The following is a 25,951-nucleotide window of genomic DNA, read 5'->3' as shown; positions in this document are numbered from 1 at the left end:
ACAAGCTATAACAATACAGTGTTTGACTTGTTTGACCTGTTACTGTTTATTGCCAAGTTCTACCAACAATGTGTGACATGGTAAAACAAAACAGCCTGCTGTCTTTTAGACAGAGTCCATATTGACCTATGACTTTGTGTACTACAGAATTGAAAGGGGTGAAGGACGAGCACAGGGAATAATGCTACAGTTTAATCAAATTGATTGCAAGTTTTAAGAAAGACTTTAAAAAACAGTTTCCAGTGTCTATGCTTTGACAGAGCTAACAGTCTTCTATAGCTGGAAGTTACCCATCACGCAAATGAAAAGCCTGGGAAACATGATTGGCTTGCAGCCTGCTTTGAAGACTTGCAGCTCCATGCCACGCCACCATTTCAAACAAACAAATATGGACACTTTAATCTTAGATAAGGGCGTAGCTAGAGGCATGGCTGTTCTGAGAAATTGTAGGTGACTTTCTAATATTTTTTTAACCCCTTAAGGACACATGACGTGTGTGACATGTCATGATTCCCTTTTATTCCAGACGTTTGGTCCTTAAGGGGTTAAAATAAAATTTAATTTAGAACAAGAATGATGTATTTTATTTATAAATAGTGTTTTCTAAGCTTTATTGTAGTTGAAAGCCACATTACCGTGAATTTTATTGCTGTGGAGCTCTGATATTTGCTTATAAACATTAACAATATGGAGCTTTTAGAGAAGAGGATCATTAGGACAGAAAAGAGGAACAGAGGGATTTGGGCCTAAATAGGGGCCATCCTTCCTAAATAGGGATACTTGAAGCTGTGCACTAGATTAGAACTCCCTACATATTTCATTGATAAATGTCACATTTGTGCACATTTTTTTTTTGTCTGCTAGAGAGAATAAATATATTAAAGTGACCAAGTGTCTTGCTTTGCTCTTATGTATTTATATACATGCACTCTGATGATTTACAAACATATTATGAAGATTCTTTTTTTTTGTTGTTAAAGAAATCACACCAGACAATCACATTTTTCATTCATTAGATATTTGTCTACAATCACACTTTAAGAGCACGCATTGCTAGTCTCCAGGATGCCATGTGATTTGTTAAATAGCATTGTGAAATGTATTTCTTGTCCTTGTTTTATCTTCTTGAAGCTGCTCAGTGATGGGAAGGTGGTCTTAGCCCTTTTTAACTATGTAAAAGCAAATGAAAAGCCTGGAAAATATGACTGGCCTGCAGCCCGCTTTGAAGACCTGCAGCTCCATGCCATCGCAACCTTGACAACAGTAGGTCCCTTACTGCTGGAAGACTACATGACCTGTCAAGGAAACACACGCATCCTTCTGTTCCTTGATTGGTGTGTCAGCCAAGGTGATGTCACCTTTATGATTATTCTGTAACATATTTTCATGTTAAAGCAGTTACTCTTTACTTTTATTAGTATAGTATATGTCTGAAGTAACTATAATACATTTATTTTTTAAATAAGGAGTGGGGGAAACTATTCATTGTGGTCATTCTTTTTCTGTTGAATAAATTACTTGACAAAAAAAGTACTGCAGTAAAAAAAGTTCCCTTCAATTTTGAAACTAGCCTTTCAGTGCTGCAGGTTAATGTTGAATAAAACATTGGCAATCACTCTTATTTTTTTATAATAATCACTGACAGGGAGTTAAGGTAGAGGCGCCCGGTTGCAAGATAAAGAGGTATGGATTTTGGCATTTAAACCTCTCCAATACATATTTGTTAGATATAAGGATACATAAATATAATAATAATAATATAATAACATAATATCATTATGATTACAAATCATGGGAAGTGACAGCTCTTCTTTAAATCATTGTGACTGGTGTAGCTGATGCTACACTTCCTGATGATGATGATGATGATTGGCTGATGGGTGCGGATTGCTCCGATTTACTGCTCTTATGAGGCAGCCAATGAAAGTCTACAGTTCAGTGACAAACATATTAGGATTACCAATAGCAGGTTAGAAAGGGGCAGCCAATAACATAATCACATCACTCAGTGACCATCGAGCTGTACTCTATGCTATTTCTCATGGCAGAAATGTTAATCTTTGAAACTATTGTAGGTTATATCTGCCATGTCATGTGGCTTGCTGAATGGCATGTTAGACAGTCCATAAAAGATCAAGTAGCAAAGGTTAGCCATCAGTATCCAACTCCTTCCAAGTATTCCAAAGTATTCATCCACAAAGCGTAGCTTAGATATAGTTATAGTTACTAGTGCAGTCCAAATTTATTCAAAGATCCAGCCGGTCCATGCAGAGCCGGCGCTATCCGAGTGTCAGCCCCGCTGTGTTCCATGAAGGGCCGGTGGGGAGATCAAAGATCTCCCTCACCGGCCCACATGCAGTCAAACGCGGCCGCCGGCAGGGGAGAGAGGGAGGGAGACAGACAGCCAGGAGAGGAACCTGGAGGAGCTCTAACTTGCAGCTCCGCCGGGTTTCTCTCGCAAGATCGGGTCTTGCGAGAGTGAACTCTAGCCCCACAGGCTAGAGTTAATTTACCACGAGGATGTCAGCAGCACGACCCCCTCCTTCCAGGCTACAGGTAAGAAGGGAGGGGGGGGTATAATGTCTGGTTTTTTTTTTTATATTATTATTATTATTATTATAAAAATACATACATCAATATTGGCATTTACCTGCCTCCCCCAACACACAATCCTTACAAACACACACAGCACCCTAACACAGCACCCTAACACACACACACATCACCGTCACACAGCATCCTAACACACACACACACACACACATCCCCCTAACACAAACACACAGCACCCTAACACACAGCACCCTAACACACAGCACCCTAACACACAGCACCCTAACACACAGCACCCTCGCTCACACATCACCCTAACTCACACAGCACCCTAACTCACACAGCACCCTAACTCACACAGCACCCTCACTCACACAGCACCCTCACTCACACACAGCACCCTCACTCACACAGCACCCTCACTCACACAGCACCCTCACTCACACAGCACCCTAACACATACAGCACCCTCACTCACACATCACCCTCACTCACACATCACCCTAACACATTCAGCACCCTCACTCACACAGCACCCTCACTCACACATCACCCTAACACACTCAGCACCCTAACACACATCACCCTAACACACAGCACCCTAAGACACAGCACCCTCACTCACACACAGAGAACCCTCACACAGCACCCTAACGCACATGCACAGCACCCTAACACACACACACATCACCCTCACACAGCATCCTAACACACACAGCACCCACACACTGCACACCTCACACACACACATTGCACACCACACACACAGCACCCACACACACACATTGCACACCACACATACTGCACCCCCCGCACACACACAGCACCCTCACACACACACATCCCCCTAACACAAACACACAGCACCCTAACACACAGCACCCTAACACACAGCACCCTAACACACAGCACCCTAACACACAGCACCCTAACACACAGCACCCTAACACACAGCACCCTCGCTCACACAGCACCCTCGCTCACACATCACCCTAACTCACACAGCACCCTAACTCACACAGCACCCTCACTCACACAGCACCCTCACTCACACAGCACCCTCACTCACACACAGCACCCTAGCACACAGCACCCTCACTCACACAGCACCCTAACACATACAGCACCCTCACTCACACATCACCCTCACTCACACATCACCCTAACACATTCAGCACCCTCACTCACACAGCACCCTCACTCACACATCACCCTAACACACTCAGCACCCTAACACACATCACCCTAACACACAGCACCCTAAGACACAGCACCCTCACTCACACACAGAGAACCCTCACACAGCACCCTAACGCACATGCACAGCACCCTAACACACACACACATCACCCTCACACAGCATCCTAACACACACAGCACCCACACACTGCACACCTCACACACACACATTGCACACCACACACACAGCACCCACACACACACATTGCACACCACACATACTGCACCCCCCGCACACACACAGCACCCTCACACACACACACACTATACTCCTCACAAATGCACACTACACCCCTCACATACACAGCAGCCCCAAACATGCTGCACCACTCACACACACACAATACTTCCAAACATATATGTATATATACTACAGAACCCCTCACACACACACTGCACCCCTAAACACATTAAATTCCAGACAAACACTGTGTTACTGTGGATGTGGCATGTGTGAGGGTTTCAGCTAACTGCATTTCATAATATTACTATTATTTCTTTCAGATGCTTTCTCTGGCCAGGGCAACTGTTTCCATGGTGTTGGTGGCCGTGGAAACAAGCACGCCCACATGCGCTACAGCTTAAGGCTGCTAAGGTCTGTTGTGGCCCAGGGGGATGAGACTGTGAATCAAGACCTTTGTGATCAGGGAGCAATTAGCCAACTCTTGGGTAAATCAAAACATATTTTTTTTTTTAGCATATCCTATAATATGTTGTTCGAAGTATTGTTTAAAGGGAATTTTTTTTTATTAGTTTGAGATATGTATCTACCTTATGCACTACATTGGCGGAGCCGCGCAGGCACAACCATAGCAAAAATAGTTGTAAAAAAATTATTAAGAACATGCAGTTCCTTGCATAATACAGTTTGATGATATCACTGGCTTTCCATTGACAGCACGATGCTGGTAAACTTGTAAGGAACTTGTCACTAACCTGGAACAGGCAATCTCCCCTTATATCAGCTAGGATAAATCCCAGAGCTGCGTGAGCAGTAGTGACGTATTAGTATAGTAGTTTGTGCAGCTGGAAATCTGCATTCTTGGCTCACTCTGTGCTCACACTTTATTACCCCCCTAAGGATTATAGGTAATATTTCCCACATCTCAGGGTAAGTAACCACCGAGGGCAAATAACTCAAAGGTAACCAAACATTTGAAATGCATTAGGACTATACTTGCTATACACCCATTGTACAACTTCAAAAAGTGTAGATGGTTCCCAATGTTTAGCTACTTAACTTAGTAAATTTCTTACTGTTTGTGTGATTTCCTTAAAGTATGCAATTTGTTTTTATTTTCTTTTTATTTTTTTTTCATTTAGATTGTGCTAGATTTAAATTAAATGAACAGGTTTTTTTCCAGTAAGAGTGATATTGGTTTTTGATGATTTAAGAAAGTGTTTAATTTATAATCAAATCTGGATTTTTTTTTAATTTTTTTTTTTTTTAATGATAAGGAATATTGAGGAAATTATTGACTGATGTGGATGGGAAAGAAGACGGTGTTCTTCTGGAAATTCAAGCGGACATACTGTTCATATTATCCACTGCATGTGAAAACGATCTTCATAAAAAGGTTTGCATCAAACAGCCCACTGCAGCAAAGACCTGCAAATTGTTTAAAATGATTCCGTATTGAATATAACTATTTATTGTATCTTTTAAACATAATTATTTCTGAACTGAAAATAGGGTACACAATATATGCAAAGTATATTCAATATCATAGTGAGTAACTTTCACATTAAATCTAACATAATTATAATAATCATATCTGTCTGTATTATAGATGGCCAATTCTGCCATCTATAATACAGATTAAGGAACAGTGCACACATAAAAATACATTTTAAAATTTTATAAGGCTTCTTAAAATTAACAATCTCAGCAAACAAATGTGGGTATTCAGTTCCACCTTATGGCCATATTGAGTTAAGCCCACCACTACTTCACAGTACCCCAATACCGGTGGGTCCTACACTAATTGCAACGTGGGAGACAAATTAAATAGTGCTAGTGCTAAATACACTGAAGTGTATTTAAATAATCTTTTCTAAGAGCATTGTTATATATATATATATATATATATATATATATATATATATATATATATATATATATATATATATATATATATATATATATATATATAAACAAAACCCAGGCCAACTCCTTGGTTTTGCACCCCTCCCTGTTACAGGTGCCTCATTCCAGGACCCTATTTAGCCTTGACTTGAAGAGAGTCCCAGTAAGGAAGCATTTCCCAAGTAAGTGGATTAATCTCATAAGAGCAAGCATTAGGCTGCTACTAGAATAGGACCTGCCAAATATGGGGTACTTTTACATAGTTGGCAGGCTTATGCAATGTATGATCATATAATGGAACTAAACCCCATATTTTTGGGTTTTTTTAAATAAAAATATTACAATCTCTAAGATTTGAAATCATTGTTTAGTAGATAAGCGAGTGCGCTGTATTCTGTATTTTGTATGTATATATATATATATATATATATATATAAATTAACGTGATAAACACAATTCAAAAAATGCAGTGTCAATACTAAACAATTAAAGTGATAGTGCTTAGATGTATATACTCACAATGCATATCATATATCTGTTCTATAAAAATTATAATTAAAGTCACACTACTAACAATAACCTCTTCAAATTCTGTCATCTATGTCACCAGTTAATTCACCAAATGACATGAGTAATCTACTATTTTTTTTTTATTTAGACAACCGCAGTATTATTGTTTAGTTGTCCTGATTAACATTTAATTGATAAACTGAGAATTTGATGAAATAAACCAGTGTTTGTATTAATGGATTACCTACGTGCTGCGCTTTAATTTAACTGAAATAAAAAAAAATATATATAGGCAACATTTGCATGTACATAAAATGAAACCACAGAAGACAGAAAAAAATATGAATCTGTGTGTTATATGGATATAGTTCTGTCAAATCCATATACTTCTATTTCATGTATTGTAGTTCTGGTGTTTGTTAAAAACACTCCCATTGTCATTATTTCCCCATTTTGGAATTTTAGGAGTTATTTGGCACAGATGGGGTAGACCTGTTACTCCAGTTGCTCAAGATGGATTCCTCTAAATTCTATAGCGGCCTAGGTCACAACAAACTGATCTTTTGCACATTGGACTGTATTTGGTAAGCATCTAAAATATGTGATGATTATGAGTATATGATATCGAGTATATGATATCAAATTATATGGATGCTCATGTATATTAAGACACACCTACTGTCAGTTCTGCAGACTTACTTACCAGGGAAGTTGATTCCTTTCGGCCCTTTTTAATAGGAACAAAAAACAATGAGCCACAACCCCAGAATTATACATACATGTGCTATTTTACGACCAGAAAATGAAGTAAACGTGACGTTTAAACCAAAAACAGGCTGGAAAAAAAAGCCATACGTCTTATGTTTATTGCTACACAATTTCATTCCTGATTAGCAGGATGTAGGGAAAGAACTGAAATCACGCACACTACCCTGGTTAAGAAAACCTGCTTGCCTGTTTCAAAGTATTTATCGTAATGTTTTTTGTTTATTTTTTATATCTCAATTTGTAGCTCACGTTTACCTTGCAATTTTTCACCCATAAACCTCTCAGCCCGAATATTTCCAACTTCCTTCCTTCCTCCCTTCTTCCCTCCCTCTCTATCTCTCTATTTCTATCCCTCTCTCGCTCTCTCTCTACTTAATATTCAGTGTAGTATAATTTGACTAAATTACTTGTTATTTTTTATTTTGAGGTGCTGTATTATAGGATGTTTCTCATCAGAGGACTATTTCCTTGAAAAAGAAGGCATGTTTATAATTCTGGATTTATTAGCTGTAAGTATAAAAGCATATTTTAAATGCCCATTTGTTCATGGACTTGCGTCATATAGTTTTTGGTTTTTATGTTAATGTTATGTTATGGTTTTTGTTTAAAGTAAACTAATATGATACAATTACATCTGGACAGTAACTTTTCATTGGAAACGTTTTCACCCAGCCCTATTAACCACTTAATGAACTAGCAAGATATAATTCAAAATATAAATATCTGACATTAGTGGATGTATATAATAAAATAAAACATTAATAATGCAGTACTTTTACAAACAATATATATTGTTCTAATTGGTGGTAACACAATTACATTGAGTAGATTTAAAAACTTATATTCTTACAAATCCATACTTTGTATCATATGTGTGCACAGCACATTTTGTTTTAACCCCTTAAGGACACATGACGTGTGTGACATGTCATGATTCCATTTTATTCCAGAAGTTTGGTGTTTAAGGGGTTAAGGAAATGGGGAAATGGGTAGAGAGATACTAGAACTACAGTTTATCCAAAGAAAAATATATGCACGCACACAAAATTTCTCACCCTCCGCTTCCACATCTCTTCCCAGTCTCCCCCCTCTCCCTTCCCACATCTCTCCCCCTTCCACATCCCCACATCTCTTCCCTTTCCACATCCCCACATCTCTTCCCTTTCCACATCCCCACGTTTCTTACTCTTCCAGTCTTCCACATCCCCACGTCTCTTCCCCTTTCATATCTGCACGTCTCTTCCCCTTTTGCAGCCCAACATCTCTTCCCCTTTTATTATACTTATCTGCATCTCTTCCCTCGCCACATCTCTTCACCCTCCCTCCTTTACCTCCCCAAATCTCTTTCCCCTCTACCTCCCCAAATCTCTTTCCCCTCCACCTCCCCACATCTCATCCCTGTCCTCCTCCCCTTCCACATATCCACATATATTCCCCTTCCCTTCCACATATCCACATATATTCCCCTTCCCTTCCACATACCCACATATATTCCCCTTCCCTTCCACATACCCACATATATTCCCCTTCCCTTCCACATACCCACATATATTCCCCTTCCCTTCCACATACCCACATATATTCCCCTTCCCTTCCACATACCCACATATATTCCCCTTCCCTTCCACATACCCACATATATTCCCCTTCCCTTCCACATACCCACATATATTCCCCTTCTCTTCCAAATCCTCACATCTCCACGTCTTTCCCCCTTCCACAGCCAAACATCTCTTCCCTTTTACTTACTTATCTACATCTCTTCCCCTTCCACATACCCACATCTCTTCCCATTCTGCATCCCCACATCTCTTCCCCTTTTACATATCTGTATCTCTTCCCTTCCACTTCCTCACATATCTTCCTTCTCCACAAAGCCACATCTCTTCCCTTCCAATCCACACATCTCTTCCCATTCACATCCCTACATCTCTTCCCCTTCCAATCCCCACATCTCTTCACCCTCCTCCTACCCACATCTCCTCCTCTCTTCCACATGCCCACATATCCTCTAATTCCACATACCCACATATCAATCCCCAGGGCCAGTGCAAGGATTTTTGCCGCCCTAGTCAAAGAAAAATTTGCTGTCCCCCCCCCCCCCTTGTTACACCACAATGCCCCACCGATATGATATGCCATATGAACCAACGCCAGTGCTACACACAGTGTTTGTTTAAATTAAAAAGCCTGCAGGGACAGGCTATAGACACCAGAACCACTACATTAAGCTGCAGTGGTTCTGGGGACTATAGTGTCCCTTTAATGTGAGGTAAATGAGAGATTAGTGTCACAAATAATATACTAGATTGCCTACTTACAACCAGATGAGGATGATGATGGGCTCTGGTGGCAGTCTGGCTCCACTGGTCTGGTGTAGAACAGGCTCTCTGGAGGCTGTTTGTAACTGTGGTTACAAAAATTAATGTCCTGTAGGAACAGGAAGCAGCTCCATTTTTTGTGGCCCCTTATACAGCTTAAGGTCTGGGCCCCAGGACCTGACGGTCAGTATGCCCATAAGTCCACCTACATGTTCCGCCAATGAGTTCGCTCACAGGGAGTGGAGTGTGTAGGGGATGTGTTATGTGTTATTGTAGAGGATCTCTACAGTGTGTGCTTATGGAATGTAGTGTATAGGGATACCAGTTTGTGTAGTGGATGCAGTGTAAGTTTGTGTGTAAGGGGATGTATTGTGTTTTTCTGGTTGTGTGTAAGGGATGCATTGTGTGAATCTGTGTTTGTATGTGTAAAGGATGCAAGGTATGTTTCTGTTTATGTAAGGGATGCATTGTCTTTGTGTGTAAGGTGTGTGTGTGTGTGTGTGTGTGTGTAGGGATGCATTGTGTGTTTCTTTGTATGTATCGGGAAGCATTGTGTGTAGTGTGAAAGAGAGAGTTTTTTTGGGGTAGGATAAGGGCTGTTCCCCCACCCCTCCCTTTCCATTAGTGTTCTCTCCACCCCTCCCCCCTTTCCATTAGTGGTCTCTCCTCCCCCCCAGTGGTCTCTCTTATCCCCCCTTGTTGTCTCTCCTCCCTCCCACTCTTAGTGGTCTCTCCTCTCCCTCCTCCCCCTTAGTGGTCTATCCTCTGCCACCCTTCCCATAGTGGCCTTTCCTTTCCCCCACCCTTAGTGGCCTCTCCTCTCCCCTTTCCTTAGTGGACTCTTCTCACCCCACCCCCTCCCTCCTTTAGTGGGCACTAATCTCCCCCCATCCCATCCCCTTGTGGTCTCTCCTCCAACCCCACTCCCTCCCTTAGTGTTCACTCCTCACTCCCTCCTTCCCCCCCTAGTGGTCTCTTTCTCTTCTCCACCCTCCTCCCTTAGTAGTCTCTCCTCACCCCTCACCCTTAGTGGTCTCTCCTCACTCCCCCCTACCTCCCTTAGTGGTCTCTCCTCACCCCCCACACTCCCATAGTGGTCTCTCCTTCACCCCCTCTACCTCCCATAGTGGTCTCTTCTCTATCCCCTCCCATAGTGGTCTCTTATCCATCACCTCCCATAGTGGTCTCTCCTCAACCCCCCCCCCCCCCCCCCCTTAGTGGCCTCTTCTACACCTCTCTCCCTCCCCTAGTGGACTCTCTCCCTCCCCTACCTCTATTGTAGCGTGGCCAAGCTCTGGTCCAGTCCGCGGTACAGGAGCTTCTGTTTCCTGTGCACAGCTGGACTTACAGGAAGTGCAGTCCATCCGGGTACAGAAAATGGATGCTCCTGTACTGCGGACCAGAGAGGAGCTCAGCCACGCTACACTGAGGGACTGGGAGGAGGGTGCGCTGTGCGCTTCCTTCCTGCCAATCTCTCATGGACACGCCAGCCTGGGCAGTGCTGCAGCCACCAGAGGCTCTCTATAGGATGCGCCGGCCCTGTCAATTACATATGCCTCTTAAGACCTCTATGTCACCCCTTCACAACTCCATATCTGTATTCCCTCTCCCAAACCATATTTCACTATGTCACGGGAGTGTTAACCCAACACGCAGGAAAGAGGAAACCACAAAAGGTGGTACCGAGCCTTAGAATGGCCTGATTTAACGTGACTAAACAACAAGAATCAGGGTCAAGAATAAATCAAGGACAGGAATAACAGGAATACTCAGAGTCAAGACAAAGCCGGGATTAGGATACCAGAAATCATAAGTCAAATACGAAGCCGGGGTCAGGATACCAGAAATCACAAGTCAAATACGAAGCCGGGGTCAGGATACCAGAAATCACGAGTCAAATACGAAGCCGAGGTCAAACACAGAAAATCACAAGAGAATGAGCACTAAACGAGGTTCTAACAGAAACCACGATATGGCAATGAATAAGGGGTAAAACAAGCCTTAAATAGGCTTACCTATGTTCTGATAGGTACACGTCATCACTGCGATTCTAAACAGATTAGGATCGCAGTGATGACATGGCCACTTTAAGAGTGGGCGTGACGCCATGTCCACATCTATATATACACATCTTACCGCGCGGCCGCGTAGTTCAGTTATACCGCGCGGGAGGTGGAGGTTGGCTAGGATCGAGGGAGATCCGCGCGGTCGCGTGGAGCGGTCGGACTGCGCAGCAGGAGGGGTTCTGCGCGGCCCAGCGGAGGCAAGTAGTAATGCCACACACTGATAGCAGTTGACTGTATAGAACAAGTTCGTTATATAATGTCACCTTTGGAGGCCAAAGAAAGGAAGAACATTTTGATTCCCCCCGCATAACACAATTGTTTAATGTCACAACAGGGATCATGGTGTCTATATTTTCTATATTGTTTCTATATAGTTGTTGTTGTTTTTTAGTCAGTGTAAGGGTTTTATTCTCTTATTTCAGGGTTTCCATCTTTAACATGCTGGACTCTAGGGTACTTTCCCCTTCTGGTGTGCTGACTTGTCAAATAGGACAGTCGGTTGCATCAGTCAACCTGTTGCCATATAGTGGACCCCTAGTCCTGTCTAGCCATCCAGTCAGGTCTTCATTAATGTTTCTGTAAAAGCTTTTAAAATATGAATATTTTAGTTTATTTTATTTTCCTCCGGTAATGGCACTTTGGCTCCATCTTGTGGCCGATTGCAAGTCCTCTCAAGAATTGTCTGACATAGAGCCATCATTTTACTTGTATGAAAACTCCATGCAGTCTCTGACTTTTATCCGCTCTATACTGCCACATAAAAATACAGAGCACCTAGAAGTTTGACAGGTTTGATCCATTCTGTGAAAACAGTTGGCACGTGTAGCGGAGTAGAGGTATGATCCAAGGTAGCTCCGCTGGTAGACAGGAACAACAATCCAAGACAGGTATAAAACAGGTAGCGTAGTTACAATCCCTTCCCTCCAAGAACTAGACGACACATAGCTTGGAGGTCAACTGCCAGCTTTATTCACACATTTGCTTTTATGTCCTTTTCCCATGCAAGGGAGGTAACTTAAAATAACCAATCACATCGTAGTCACCTCCTCTCCCTCTCCTCCCCTTAGATTAACAGTTAAGCTCATTAGTGGGAACAGAGTTTTCCCCAGTTTCTGGATGTCCCCTAAATACAGGGGGTACGGTGACAAATGAGGGGTCCCCTGGTAGGTCTGCTCTGGGTGAGCAACATATTCAAAATTCACCCAGATCAGACCAGGGGTTCGGGAGTTACAGACATTTAAAGATTTGACCGACTGCAGGGATTCAGTAGCCGAAATCAGCTCCATAGATTCTGGCCCTGTAGTCGGTCTACTTCACTGAACAGAAAGTACCGAACATTTCAGCCATCCGACTCTAATCTTTCGTTCGGATGAATCCCCTAGTCTGGGAAATTCAAACTACCGAACGGCGGGCCGTTCGGCAGTTTGGATCGTACGTTTTGGTGATCCTGGAGGTCTGAGCGGTGTCTGGTTAGTCGAGCGTCCGATTTTAGTTCCAGACGCTCGACGACCAAACACCGCTGTTCGGCAGTTAAGATGGCCGCCGCCACGTGGAGATTAGGCGAACGGCGGCCACCCACGAATTCAATTACGGTACTTGCAACATTGTTTCTTTCGATTAATGGGAGGCACACGACCACAGCAGGGTGGTCTTGCATTCGGTACTTTCAATCGGTTCCCGAACCGGCTACGTATATCTGATTCGGGAACCGATTACATTAACAGGCTGGTAAAATACACGGTACATTCAGTGACAGGTAGTTCGAATAACATATAACAGTTTAAGTAACAGTCTCTTGTGGCTGCTTCTGCCACAGCACGAGACTGCAACACGTGTGGGAAGGGATGACAGACACACATTTGATTTAGGGATGATGTCTATCAGAAATGCTTACTTTTACTTAGGATTACATTTTAAAAAATGTTCATTCGATAACTAAATCTCATCATTATCTGGCAATCCTAAAGCTGAGATTAATTTACCAATTGTCACCCTTGATATATCGGGCTGTAGTTAAACAGCAGCTGTTTACTGCACAGACCCACTCTCTGAGAACGAAGAATAGGACATGAGCTGCAACAAAGTGGCTCTCACATTGATATATTTGAGGGACAGACAGAGCATAGCTAGCTGGCTCCAGACACCCAGATACACAAGTATATTTGCAGTAGGCTAACATTGAAATAGGCAGTGGGTACTGTGATGTGATATCACATTCTTCCACCTGCTGACTGTCTAAAAATGCAACCGCATGCTGTGGGGAAAGTTTTGCCACATTGGAGTCGGAAGCATTTTTAGTGGTCTCTCCTACACCCCCCTCCCTCCCCTAGTGGACTCTCTCCCTCCCCTACCTCTACTGTAGCGTGGCCAAGCTCTGGTCCAGTCCGCGGTACAGGAGCTACATTTGCAGCATTAAGACAAAATGCAGAATTAAAACAAAAAAAAAACTAATGTTGCAAAAAAAAAAAAGCACAAAACTAAAAAATCCCCATAGTGGAGAAAGAACTACATACCAGACCTCCACAGTACTGTCACACTGCCGTGAGCTGTAGCAAGAAATTGGTTACCTTACATGTATAATCAAAAATAAAAATGTTCCAGACTTATGAAGTTAAAGACTTATACTACAATGAACTATATTCCTCTTGATATAATCAACTCATGAGAAATACCAGCGTTATTAGTTTTATGTGTGATGTTTAACACGTAATAATTCTGAAATGAAAGTACTCACTCACTTGTTTTTTTATTTTTAATACCGTAGATGTTTGTCAGCTATTTGACACAAAGTTTATTTTGTTGTCTCGTATTCTTCCCAATAGTTAAATGTGAAAAACATGATCAACATAGTGCTTGGAATCTTGGTGGAATTTTGTGACAATCCTAAAACTATTCCACATATTGCAACATGGCGAGGGAAGGGGAATGAGACAGCCGCTAAGCTTCTTCTGCAGCTGTGGAAGGAAGAAGAGGAAGAACTGGGCGTAAGACGAGATGAATATGGACGTATTATTGGTAAACTTTTATTCTAAAAACTATTTTTAAAAAATTACTTATTACATAATTCCCACTTCCCTTTAAGGTGGAATTCTAATTAATCACACATTCGCCACTAATCAAAGAGGAGCTGTTTGGACTTACTCTGGTAACTGACACGGTCAAATCTAGGACAATAGAAATCTTTATTTGTTCTGTTTGATGCTGATTGTGGTTTGTTGCATTAGATCCTGTCTCTCTGGATTTCTACTGACAGCATTATGTATGGATTTATTTCCAATACAGCATCAGTTAAATGGAAAAAATGATAAATACTGATTGAATCTAACCAAGTATCGCCTTTATAAAACCATCTAGATGTGAAGAAACCTTTAGTTGGACAGTTCCAGGAAGCTCAGGAGGTGACACCAGTGCCTGCTAACTCTTTCAGTATTGCAATCATTGAAGTGGCTGAGAACACTAGAGCAAAACTTTATTCCATATTTTCTAAAATTGGTGAGTTCTTCATCTTAAATGTTTCACTTAAAGTGCCAATAATGAAAACAGACCTAGAGGCACAGTTTTGTTAATATAATTTCATTTATAAATATTCAATCACCTTAGAGCAAGCATGTCAAAATTGCGTCCCACAATGAATATCTTTGCGGCTGCCTTCCCTGGGACCCCTTTGTGCTGTGGCTGCAACCAGCCACAATAAAGTACTGCAATGTATTAATTTGGGGTGGGGGGAGGTAGTGGGCAGTGTATTAGAGTGGTGTGAGGGGGGGGGCAGTGTATTAGAGTGGTGGGAGAAGGGGGCCATGTGTTAAATTGAGGGGAGGGCAGTGTATTAAGTTGAGGGAGGGGGCATTGTATTAGATTGGTGGGAAGGAGGGAAGTGTGTTAAATTGGGGCGAGGGCAGTGTATTAATTTGGAGAAGGGAAGGGGCAGAGTATTAGAGTGCAGAAAGGGGGGGACAGTGTTGTTCATTGGGGAGGGAGGGCAATGTATTCAATTAGAGTGGTGGGAGTGGGGGTAGTGTATTCAATTAGAGTGTAGGTGGCAGTGTATTGGAGTGGAAGGAAGGGGGGCAGTGTATTAGGTTAAGTGGAGGGGGCAGGGTATAAGAACGGAGGGAGGGGGCAGTGTATTGGATTTGGGGGCAATGTATTGGATTTGTGGGCAGGATATTAGAATGGGGGGATGGGGAACTATATTAAATTGGGTCTGCATGGAGGCGCTGAGCGTTCTCCATGGAGATAGTGATTGGTCACGCAGCTTTTTTTTTTTTTTTTACATTCTTTATTTTATATGTGCAAAGTATAACAGACAGGCATACAGTGACATTTCATATGAGTGTAGACAAGAGTATATACAAAAATAGTTATAGTGAGGTTGAGAGATGTCAAAATACTCCACTTGTTTTATAATAACAAAAAACAAAATGATAAAGCAAAGACTTGTCAGGGAAGAGAGAATAGAATTAATCAATCAACAGGCTGCTCTAACTGACAATGTGATTGTATGTTAATACCACTGGGTAGACAACAGTGAGAGAGAGATCATGAGGCAAATAAAATTAAAGCATAAGGTACACATTTTTTATTTTTTATTTATTGAGTTTATTGGTTTTCAATAACAAAAGAAAAAGGGGAGGGTACAGAAAAAAAGGGGGAGGGAGAAGGTACACATTTTTAAGAAGAACTCTTAAGCAATAGAAGTTGGAGCAGAACATGTGTGGGGTGTCACTGTGGTAGATCACCCTATGCCACAAGCAGGGCAAACTCTGCATTTCAGAGTCTTGTCAGGATTGCTATGTGACCCCTCCACCAGACTACTGTGCCGAATCTGCTTGTTTACATACTGCATTAGGTGGGGTATGTCTTCTTTCTGGGTTACCCCACAACTAGAGCTCCGGGCCTTGGTGAGGGCTTGTGCCTTGTGTCCATTGATCTGCCTTCTCCGAGAGGCTGAATCTTGAGCCTGCAGGGTCTCTGTGACTCAGTTTCTCCAAGGGGTATATGGATGGCTGCCTGGATGTCCCTCCTTATGGGCCCCCAGCACAGAAGAAGAGTGGGGAGCTGGGTTAGCTGGTGTGATCGTTGGAGCGGCAAGAGGGGTGAGTGCCTGACAGGCTTCGGACCCCGAAGGATGGTGATGGTCTGCTATGGTTGCTTGCTAATGTGGGTCTGTTGGCTTAGCAGGGTTGCGAGAAGTGCGCTTAGAACTTTGCCTTGAATTGCTCCCTCCATTCCTGGCTCCCAGAGCCTGCATTAACTTGGTGAGATGTATGCATGGTGGCCATCTTGACTCCACCACGCGGTCTTCAACAAAACTTTGTTGAAGGCCTGTGGAGATGTTAGCTTCCCCAGTGGGGAGCAGGATAACCTCCACCGGACGTGGTAAGTATGTAGGGAGATTTGGTGCGATCCGGGTGTTTGTCAGCGTAGATTGCCTGGTTGTCGATCTGCATTCAGCATCGGGCACCAGTGGGCAAGGTTTCATGCTGTGTATACCGATTTTAGGCCCAAATCAGCAGTAGCTTAAGAGCGGCATGTCCGACCATCTTGGGTGTTCAGCCCCGCCCCCCGCCACGCAACTTTTTGCCACACATGCACAATAGCCTCCCAATGCTTTCCTATGGGAAAGTATTAGATTGGCTGAGATCATCAAGTCTGATGATCTCAGCCAAAGTGAAGAACACACTCATAGGACTTCAAAATCAACAAGATAACGTCATTTGTTTTTTACAGCTGTGCAACAGTATACATTCACCATTTCAGTCCCATTACCAAACTTTTCTTCATATGTCAAGGTAGTTGAACTGATACATTGGTTATATGCAAATGCACATCTCCTTAACCCCTTAAGGACAGAGCTTCGGAAGCTTGTCTTTCACTTAATGACAACGGCATTTTTTTAATTTTTTGCATTTGACTAATTAATTGCATTTATTTGTGTTTTTTAAAGGGCAGAAAGGGTTTTAATTTGATGTAACATATATATATATATATATACATGCTTATTTATTATAAAAAAAAATACAGAAAAATGCAAAAAAAATTAAAAATTTCGTGTTTTTTGTTTACAGTTTTTGCAATAATAACGTGTGCACAATTAGTGCAGGTTAAGGAAAGTAATTAAAAATAAATTAATTTAGTTGTTCTGATTTACAGAATATATAATGTGTCTGGGATTTTAAGTTTGTTTTGGTAGTTACAGGTCACAAAGCACAAGGAGTAAAATAAACTTAATGTTGAGTGATTTTATAATTTAGTATGTTTGTCTTGTAAGCTTAATAGCCATAAAAGAAAACAAAATTGCCACACAAAAGTATATATTTATATAAAGTAGACACCACAGGCCATTTACCTAAGGTTGTTTTGACACTTTCTACTTAGCCATTTCACCGCCAATCTCTGCTAAATATTGGAGTAAAATTGTGTTTTTGGGGCGTTTTGGCACACAAACTTATAACAAAGAACTTCTCATGTGTATTTTGTAAAGTTGGTGTGTGCTTTTCCTGTACAAAGTTTTATTTTGTGTTCAGTTACATCTGCTGAGTAAAATGACACCCCCATTGTATGTCTTTGGCACTATTTTGTGAAGCTACAGTGCCATATAGGAGACCTGTCCTTTTCAGTATTCACAGTCGAATTTTGAGAAACTGATTTAATGAGCCTATGCTTCCATTTGGGGTACTATAGTAGTTTGACTGTTAAAAAAAAAACCCACAAAGGCCTACCATTTCTAAAAGTAGACACTCCAGGGTATCTCATAAGGTGCATATTGTGCCTTAACATGCCCCCATTTTTTTACCAATATATGCCAAAGTATGTGGTAAAAAATAATTTTGTGCATTTTTTACATACGGATTGCATTTTTGCTGGGCATTTTGTATATTTCATATGTGCCACTAAGTTCAAACCCCCCAAATTATGCTCAGCTAAGTCTTCTGAGTAAAAGGACACCCCCATTGTATGTCTTTGGCACTATTTCGTGAAGCTACAGTGCCATATAGGAGACCAAGCCATATCAGTTTTTACAGAACTTTGACGCTGGGCCTATGTGCAATTTCCAAGCATCTTCGCAGGTTTTAAATTCAAACTACCCCACAAAGGCCTACCATTTCTTAAAGTAGACACCCCACGTGGGATCATTTTTCCGCTAGCTTGTACCAAGTGCAGTGGTAATAAGCGTTTTTTCTGCCTTTTTGACACACAAAGTGAGTTTGCACAGTATATTTTGCAAACCTTATGTGTACCACCACTCTATAATACTTCATATGTTGCTCAGCTATGTCGGCTGAGTACAAAAATACCCCCGTATGTACCTTTGCCAGGTATATGTGGACATTGGAGGGGCACATTTGGGACACAGCCATTCCAGTTTTTTTTCAAACTTTAAATTTTTACGCTGTGCCCATGTCCCATTTTAGAGTATTTTACCAGGCTATATGATCCAAATACCTCATAAAGCCATACCATTTCTTAAAGAAGACATCCCAGGGTATTTCAAAAGGCATATTTTGAACCTTAGCGTGGGATCATTTTTCCGCTAGCTTGTACCTGGTGTAGTGGTAATAAGCGTTTTTTCTGCCTTTTTGACACACAAAGTGAGTTTGCACAGTATATTTAGCAAATCTTATGTGTGCTATGACTGTATAATACTTCATATGTTGCTCAGCTATGTGGTCTGAGTACAGCAATACCCCTGTATGTAACTTTGCCAGGTATATGTGGATGTTGAAGGGGCACATTTGAGACGCAGCCATTCAGTTTTTTTCTATCTTTGAAGTTTTACGCTGTGTCCATGTTCCAATTTGGAGTAGTTTAGATGGTTGGTTATTGAAACTTCCCCACAAACACATACTTTTTATTAAAGAATACACCCTGGGGTAATTCAAAAGGCATATTTTGAACCTTAGCGTGCGATCATTTTTTATCTAGTTTGTTCTAGGTGTAGTGGTAATGAGCGTTTTTAAATGTATTTTGTAACTTTTTTTTTTACTTTTTTTACTTTTTAAAACTATTTTTTAAACTTTTGTTTTGCTTATTAATTTTTTTAAACTTTCCTAAACTTTCTTAACCCCTTAAGGACACATGACGTGTGTGACATGTCATGATTCCCTTTTATTCCAGAAGTTTGGTCTTTAAGGGGTTAAAACTTTTTTTACAGATTTTAAATTTTTCTAAGCTTTTTTTTTTTACCATCAACCCCTAACTAGCAGTAAGCAGCACTAACAGTAAATTCCCAATTTTCCCATAACTCCCACCCACCCCAGCTAGAAAAAAATATTTAATTATACAATATTTAAATTAGTTAATTAAATAAATTGAACCCCTGAGGATTAAAAAATAAATAAAAGTTAATCGTCAGGGGTTAAAAAAAATGAGATCACAGTATAATACTGTGATCTGTGTTTTGATCACTGTAGGCAGTGATCGACGGGCAGGGAAGGGGTTAATTTTTATTTGGACTGGGTAAAGGGGGGTGTTTTTTTTTTTTTTTACTTAAACGTTATTAAAACTTTTTCTAGCTTAATTTTTAACTTTTTAAAGCTTATTTTAAAACTTTTTTAAACGTTAACCCCTAGTTAGCCTAACACCAAATCCCCCAATTCCCCACTAACTTCCACCCTCCCCAGCTAACTAAATATATAATTTAAAAATACTTAAATTAATTAATAAAATAAATTTAACCCCTGAGGGTTAAAAAAAAAAAAAAAAAGAATTAACCCTCAGGGCTAAAAAAAAAAATCAGATCATAGTAAAATGCAATCCCTGCCAATTGATCACTGTAGTCAGTGATCAATTGGCAGGGAAGGGGTTAATTTTGTATTAAAATGGTAAAGGGGGGTGGGATTTTAAATAAACTTTATTTTTTTTTTACACAGGGAAGCAGATCAGCACTGATCCGTCTCCCTGCACTTCACACTGAACCCGGAAGTGCAGGGAGGCGGAAGGTGAGTATACACAGCACATGTGCCCGCTCTGACATGCTGTCAGAGCGGGCACATGTGCTGGGACAGCCCGATCCGGTGCTCCTGGTCTGCCTCTAATACAGAGGCAGACCTGAGCACCATTAACCCCGCGATCGCGGCGATCTGGGGTTAATTTTACCGCGTGACGGACAAGGTCCGTCACTCGTCGTTAAGGGTTTCCCCTGAGTGACGGACCTCGTCCGTCACTCGTCGTTAAGGGGTTAAAATAAATTTGACACGTTCAGTGTCAGTTAGGCAACTTTTTTATACTGTACTTTTCTAAATAAACCTACGTTTCTATGAAAACTGAAGTTTTGCGACTAAATTAAACAATTTATTGACTCCAGTATGCTCCTCTTCAGGATCTATATTAGCGTTAAATTTAGCAGATTAAATTGTTAGCTGTTGAATGAAGATCACTGTTTCCAATCATTACTTTTAACTTGAAGTAGCTTTTTTTATATTAATCATATGATTTAGAAATATGACTTCTTTTTTTGTTTTGTTTTTTAGGTTTTGACAACCTGCCGGGTTTATCAACACTAGATTATGTCACACTTAGTGTGATTAGTAGATATCTTGATTTTAAAGTAAGTATAGCACCAACTTTGTATTGTATTGAGGGAATACTGTGTAAATACGTCCTTAGACTACATCGCTCAATCCCTGACAGCCTTCTAAACCCCCACTGTATGTTTATGCCATTTACGTGAGCCTAGTATGCTTGCAGATGCTGTGCTGTGAGTGCACAGTCACATTCATAAATTATTTTCTTATTTATTTATAAAATATTTTACCAGGAAGGATACATTGATATTTCTCTCGTTGTATGTCCTGGGCCCACAAACATTGCATTGTTACAGGGTACAGTATAATATTAAAAATGCAAAGTCATATTAAAATACACATATATAAATTTAACACATAACAGGTAAGAAATATAATCAACCATGATTACAGTGATTTCTTGAAGGATTTTAGTGTGGAAGAAGATTTAATTGTGTCTGTGAGGTTATTCCATAGTTGTGGTGCCCTGTATGAAAATGAGGATCGAGCTACTTTATTTTCGTAATGTGTTATACCAAATAAAGTGCTAGTACTGGATCGGAGATTATATGAGACATGTCCTCTTCTTTTCGTAAATGACTTAGTCTATCTAACGAGTATTATTCTTCCACACTATTTACATGTTTTTAAGGACACTATTAATTGCCATATTTTGGCGTGACGTGCTCAGCACTAAAAAAAAGATGGATGTCTGCCTCTAATAAATCGATTCTAATCTGCATTTGGCATGATCACTAAGTAGAATAAAATATTACGCGATCATAAAGCTTTTTCATAAAGATCATAAAGTGATCATAAAGCTTTTTAAACTCACCTCTTACTATTTTTTTTTTGTTGAAGGTTGGAGAAGTTTGGCGTGAAATCAGAGAAGAGCTGAAAGCTGAGAATATTAAACCAGTAACCTCTGATCAGGAAGTCTTGGACGTTATTGCAAAAGCTACAGAAAACATTAGTAAAACTGTTGCCTCTCACCAGACAGAAATAATTGAAAACCAGCAACAAACTGAACTTCAAGAAGAACAGCAAACATATGCAGAGGTAGCACTAAGTCCATCTATGATTTATATATATATATATATATAGAGAGAGAGGGAAATAATACTCCAATGCAGCAAGATTTGCCATTCAGTGGAAATCATTTTGTGTTTTGCAGTTGAGCACTAACCACAAACAAGGTTTATTCACTGATGTGTGAGCTGTTGGGAATTCAACACAGCTTTTTTTGATTTGGCTATTTTTGCCTAAAATTCTGAATTGAATTCAATGTTATTAAATGAACTTGTATAACAGCCAGTAAAAACACCTCCTCCTATAAAAGGCTAGTAAAACTATTTAATGTGTTGTGCCATGGTCAACCACAGGTTAAAATAATACAAAATATTGTAAGTAAATCTGCCTTTCCTCTGTCTTCACTAACCTGCTGTACACATTTTAAAGTGGCTGGGACACCATTTACTAAACCATTCTGAGATGCTGCAGACAGCATCAAAGCTGCTTCAAAAGGACTCTTTATTCAAAACATCTTCATCTCAATGAAACTAACAAACTAACACTACCGACTCTACTCTAGCAATGGGCAGCCAATCATAGGCTGTTTTGAGGAAGAGAATCTTGCCCCTCTGATACCCACTCCTGCACAACAAGTTTAGTTGTTTTCTCACCCCCTTGAAATCTGTGCAGCATTCTGTACAGAAAGAATGCAGAGGAATACAAGTCTGTGGTCTTTCTTTACCATAGTTACATCACCAGTTACACAAGGTCTATGAAAATCACTGCAAAATTGTGTGCGTGTGTGTTTAAAAATGTTAATTATTCCCTCTACATTCAGCAGAAACAAAAAAACTGATCATTTCTTTTTAACTCATCAAGTGTCATTGTCAATATTATATATTATTTCTTCTTATGCAGATGAAATCAAACAACAAGCAGATTGAATTAGTCATGAAATCTTGGGATAATTTCCTTGCTCGGACATCAAATTATGAGTCTTTAAAGGTAATATTTTGTGTTGTACAAATTCATGTTATGTACCGATATTAGTGGTCAAGCATCTTTATAAAAATTCTTGTGGAGGTTTCAGAATCCTACTATAATTATTATTAGTGTCTTACATTGTTCTCCTGAGAATAGTCTGTATCTATAGCATGATCTATTACTGTTGTTTACTTTGGTGCAAGGTTTTCTGGGTTATTTTCTATGTATTTTTATTCATTTCTATTGTAGATCCTCAAAGAATATGATGTTTTTATGAATCCTATGTTCTAAATACAGTTTCAGCTTCCCATATAAGATGTTATCCATAGTATCCTGTGCTATTTCTTGGTACAAATATAGGTGTCATAGGCTTTACCTATGAATGTGACAATATTTAACAGATAGAAACGTATTTCTGCCAATTTGGCCCTTGCTAGTTCTCCAAATGCTTTAGTGAATTATACCACATCTATAATTTGGTCTTTTTTTTTATTGCTTTATTTAATATTTTAGAAAGCAAAGCGCCTGCAGGAAAAATCTATAGAATCTTCTAGGCCTAAAGCGAGACCAAAAAATGCCATTATCCATTCAACTCAAATTCCCCATCTTAATACCACAGTAAGTAATAATGAAGGGGCATTTACCTTCTGTTTGGAAAACATTGTAAACAGTGAATTAACTTTAGCGTATTTACAAAGTGTTATATAATAATCGTCTATGGATCAAAGCAAAGTAAATGTTTTTGCTACTGCCTGTAGCAAATAGTGGCTTTTACGCAATGTGTTATTATGTCGTTGAAAGGAGAATTGTGTATACTGTGGTCATTAAGCCAAGCCATCTGCAGGATTTGTTTGATGCAAGCTCAAAGCGTCTTCTGTACATCAATTGTTTGTGTGTGTTTATATTTAGTGGATCATCACATCTTTTAAATGTGTCATATTTATACCTGCAGTTAGGTTACTTTTCAAAAATGACACATCGATTTTGAAATGCATACATTTAAGGTTTTGCAATCCACAAGTCTATTTTTTTTTATTTATAACTATTATGTTTACTGGAGAATTGATTTAAGCACAAAATGACGTGCAGTGTGTGACATCTTCTAGCACACAGCTAAATACACTGTAAAGCAACTTAAGAAAAGACAATTGTAAATCAAAGTCAGATTTTGATTAGTGATCAGTGTTTTTAAAGTAGAGATGGGATTTTTTACATGAATTCAAATGCTAGTTTTGAAAATGCACTGAGGCTCTATTAGATAATTATCTATTGCATGTGACTTTCTCTATGACTGGGTTCACTGATGAACCCTTGATTTCAGTGGAATGTACAGTGTAAGTGATTGGTAATGTTTTTTTTTTTTTTATGGGAAACACTGGTCAGTATGTAGACTCCATAGACAGTGAAGACAATCTTGATTTCCCTTGCTGATCCTATAGATAAAATAACTGAAAGCCTGCTAACATGAATTAATATCTTGGGTTCAGACATACTAGCAATAGATTATCACGATGAAACCTGATTATATGTTTGTGAATTGAGTAATACTTGTTGGTTCATTGAAAATTAGTGTGCTTGGCTGCATCCACGTTCTCTATTCATTTTAAAAAATACCAGTACTGTAGAAAAAGTCTGTACATTTTTTAAATGTAGACATATCAATACAGATTTTAGTGAATACATTTTCTCAGACTCATACCAAAGTATATATAATTTCCTATTTTCAAATTGAATATATTTATTCCAGTATTAATCAGGGTAAAAAATAGGATTTCAACGTGAACTTGCCAAATAAATATGACTTCTCTTGTGTCAATACATGCAACCTGTTCTTCTAAGTTATAATCTCTATTTACTTTTTAGGTTGCCTCCGGCCGTCTGGTGACTGTAGAAAGTACACCTTCCCATCTCATTGGAGGGCCACTAGCAGACACAGATATCGCTGTAAAAAGAGTTTCCATACGTGGCGGAGCTCTGCAGAAGACCATGAGTGTTAAAATGTTCAACCAACACAGCATAGACTAGGTGTCTCTCAAATAAACTATGTTCCATTTCATTTTATTTACAAGTAACCTATTTATAGATGCACTTCATGTACAGTGGATATAAATTTAGAAGGCAGATGAGAACCACACAGGCAATCTAGCCTGGCCATTTTTCTAAATATTTTTAACAATCCAAGAGTTTGCAAGATGACCTGATATCTGCCTCTCTTATTCTCTTGCATAATCATAACATTTTGTGTCTGAAAATCCTGTCATATATTTCTGATGGATAACATTTGGCATTCCGGGCTGTTGAAGTTGGCTTACCATGGTTCTAAGCCAGCCAGTAGGTGGGTTTAGAATCACAGGAAGTGTGTCCCACCACCTCAACTGTGCCAGGGTTGTAGGCCATTAGCTTCATGTCAATAATCATTTCTGTTTACATCTTCCAAGCTATCGTACTCATCTCTGCTTGAAAGAACTAGATTTAACCAAATATATATGGTTATATGAGCGTGTGGGCATGTGTGTAGTTATGTATCTGAATTACTGCATAAACAGCTATACAAATACAATGGGTTGTATAAAATAATTAACTTTTTAGAACACTTTAAAATGTATATATGTGGTTTATTGACTTCCTTATAGATATTACTATGATACTTTGTTATGTGTTACTGAGTTGTAACGCCATTAATATTTTAACAATTTCCTGGCAAATACGTGATATTTATGAAATAAAATAATATTTTATTCATTATTCTTCATACTGATCGGCAATCTCTAGATTATTTGATAGTGCATCTGTTGTCATGAGTATTAAACTCAACTACAAATAATTTATTTGACTGTAGCTTGGTTAGATGAAAATAAAGTCTGCTGTGTTTCATTTTAAACCGATTCATGTAAAGGCATATTTAAT

General features: G+C 39.8%; 1 protein-coding gene across 1 annotated transcript in view; it reads left to right on the top strand.

Moving 5' to 3' along the window:
• The window catches only part of CFAP69 (cilia and flagella associated protein 69), a 45,807-nt gene extending 20,603 nt beyond the window's left edge, over positions 1–25,204 (top strand). Inside the window, exons 12-23 of the mRNA XM_063452499.1 lie at positions 1,132–1,348; positions 4,297–4,461; positions 5,251–5,369; positions 6,854–6,972; positions 7,584–7,665; positions 14,366–14,558; positions 14,898–15,035; positions 21,017–21,093; positions 21,911–22,108; positions 22,979–23,065; positions 23,558–23,662; positions 24,908–25,204. Coding sequence (XP_063308569.1) covers positions 1,132–1,348; positions 4,297–4,461; positions 5,251–5,369; positions 6,854–6,972; positions 7,584–7,665; positions 14,366–14,558; positions 14,898–15,035; positions 21,017–21,093; positions 21,911–22,108; positions 22,979–23,065; positions 23,558–23,662; positions 24,908–25,069 — 1,662 coding nt within the window. The 3' untranslated portion in view covers positions 25,070–25,204. The remainder of the gene's footprint in view (positions 1–1,131; positions 1,349–4,296; positions 4,462–5,250; positions 5,370–6,853; positions 6,973–7,583; positions 7,666–14,365; positions 14,559–14,897; positions 15,036–21,016; positions 21,094–21,910; positions 22,109–22,978; positions 23,066–23,557; positions 23,663–24,907) is intronic.
• The last annotated feature ends 747 nt before the right edge of the window (positions 25,205–25,951 follow it).

The sequence above is a fragment of the Pelobates fuscus genome, chromosome 4 (assembly GCF_036172605.1).
Source record: "Pelobates fuscus isolate aPelFus1 chromosome 4, aPelFus1.pri, whole genome shotgun sequence".
Taxonomy (NCBI): Eukaryota; Metazoa; Chordata; class Amphibia; order Anura; family Pelobatidae; genus Pelobates; species Pelobates fuscus.
This window is presented reverse-complemented; position numbering and strand designations above follow the sequence as displayed.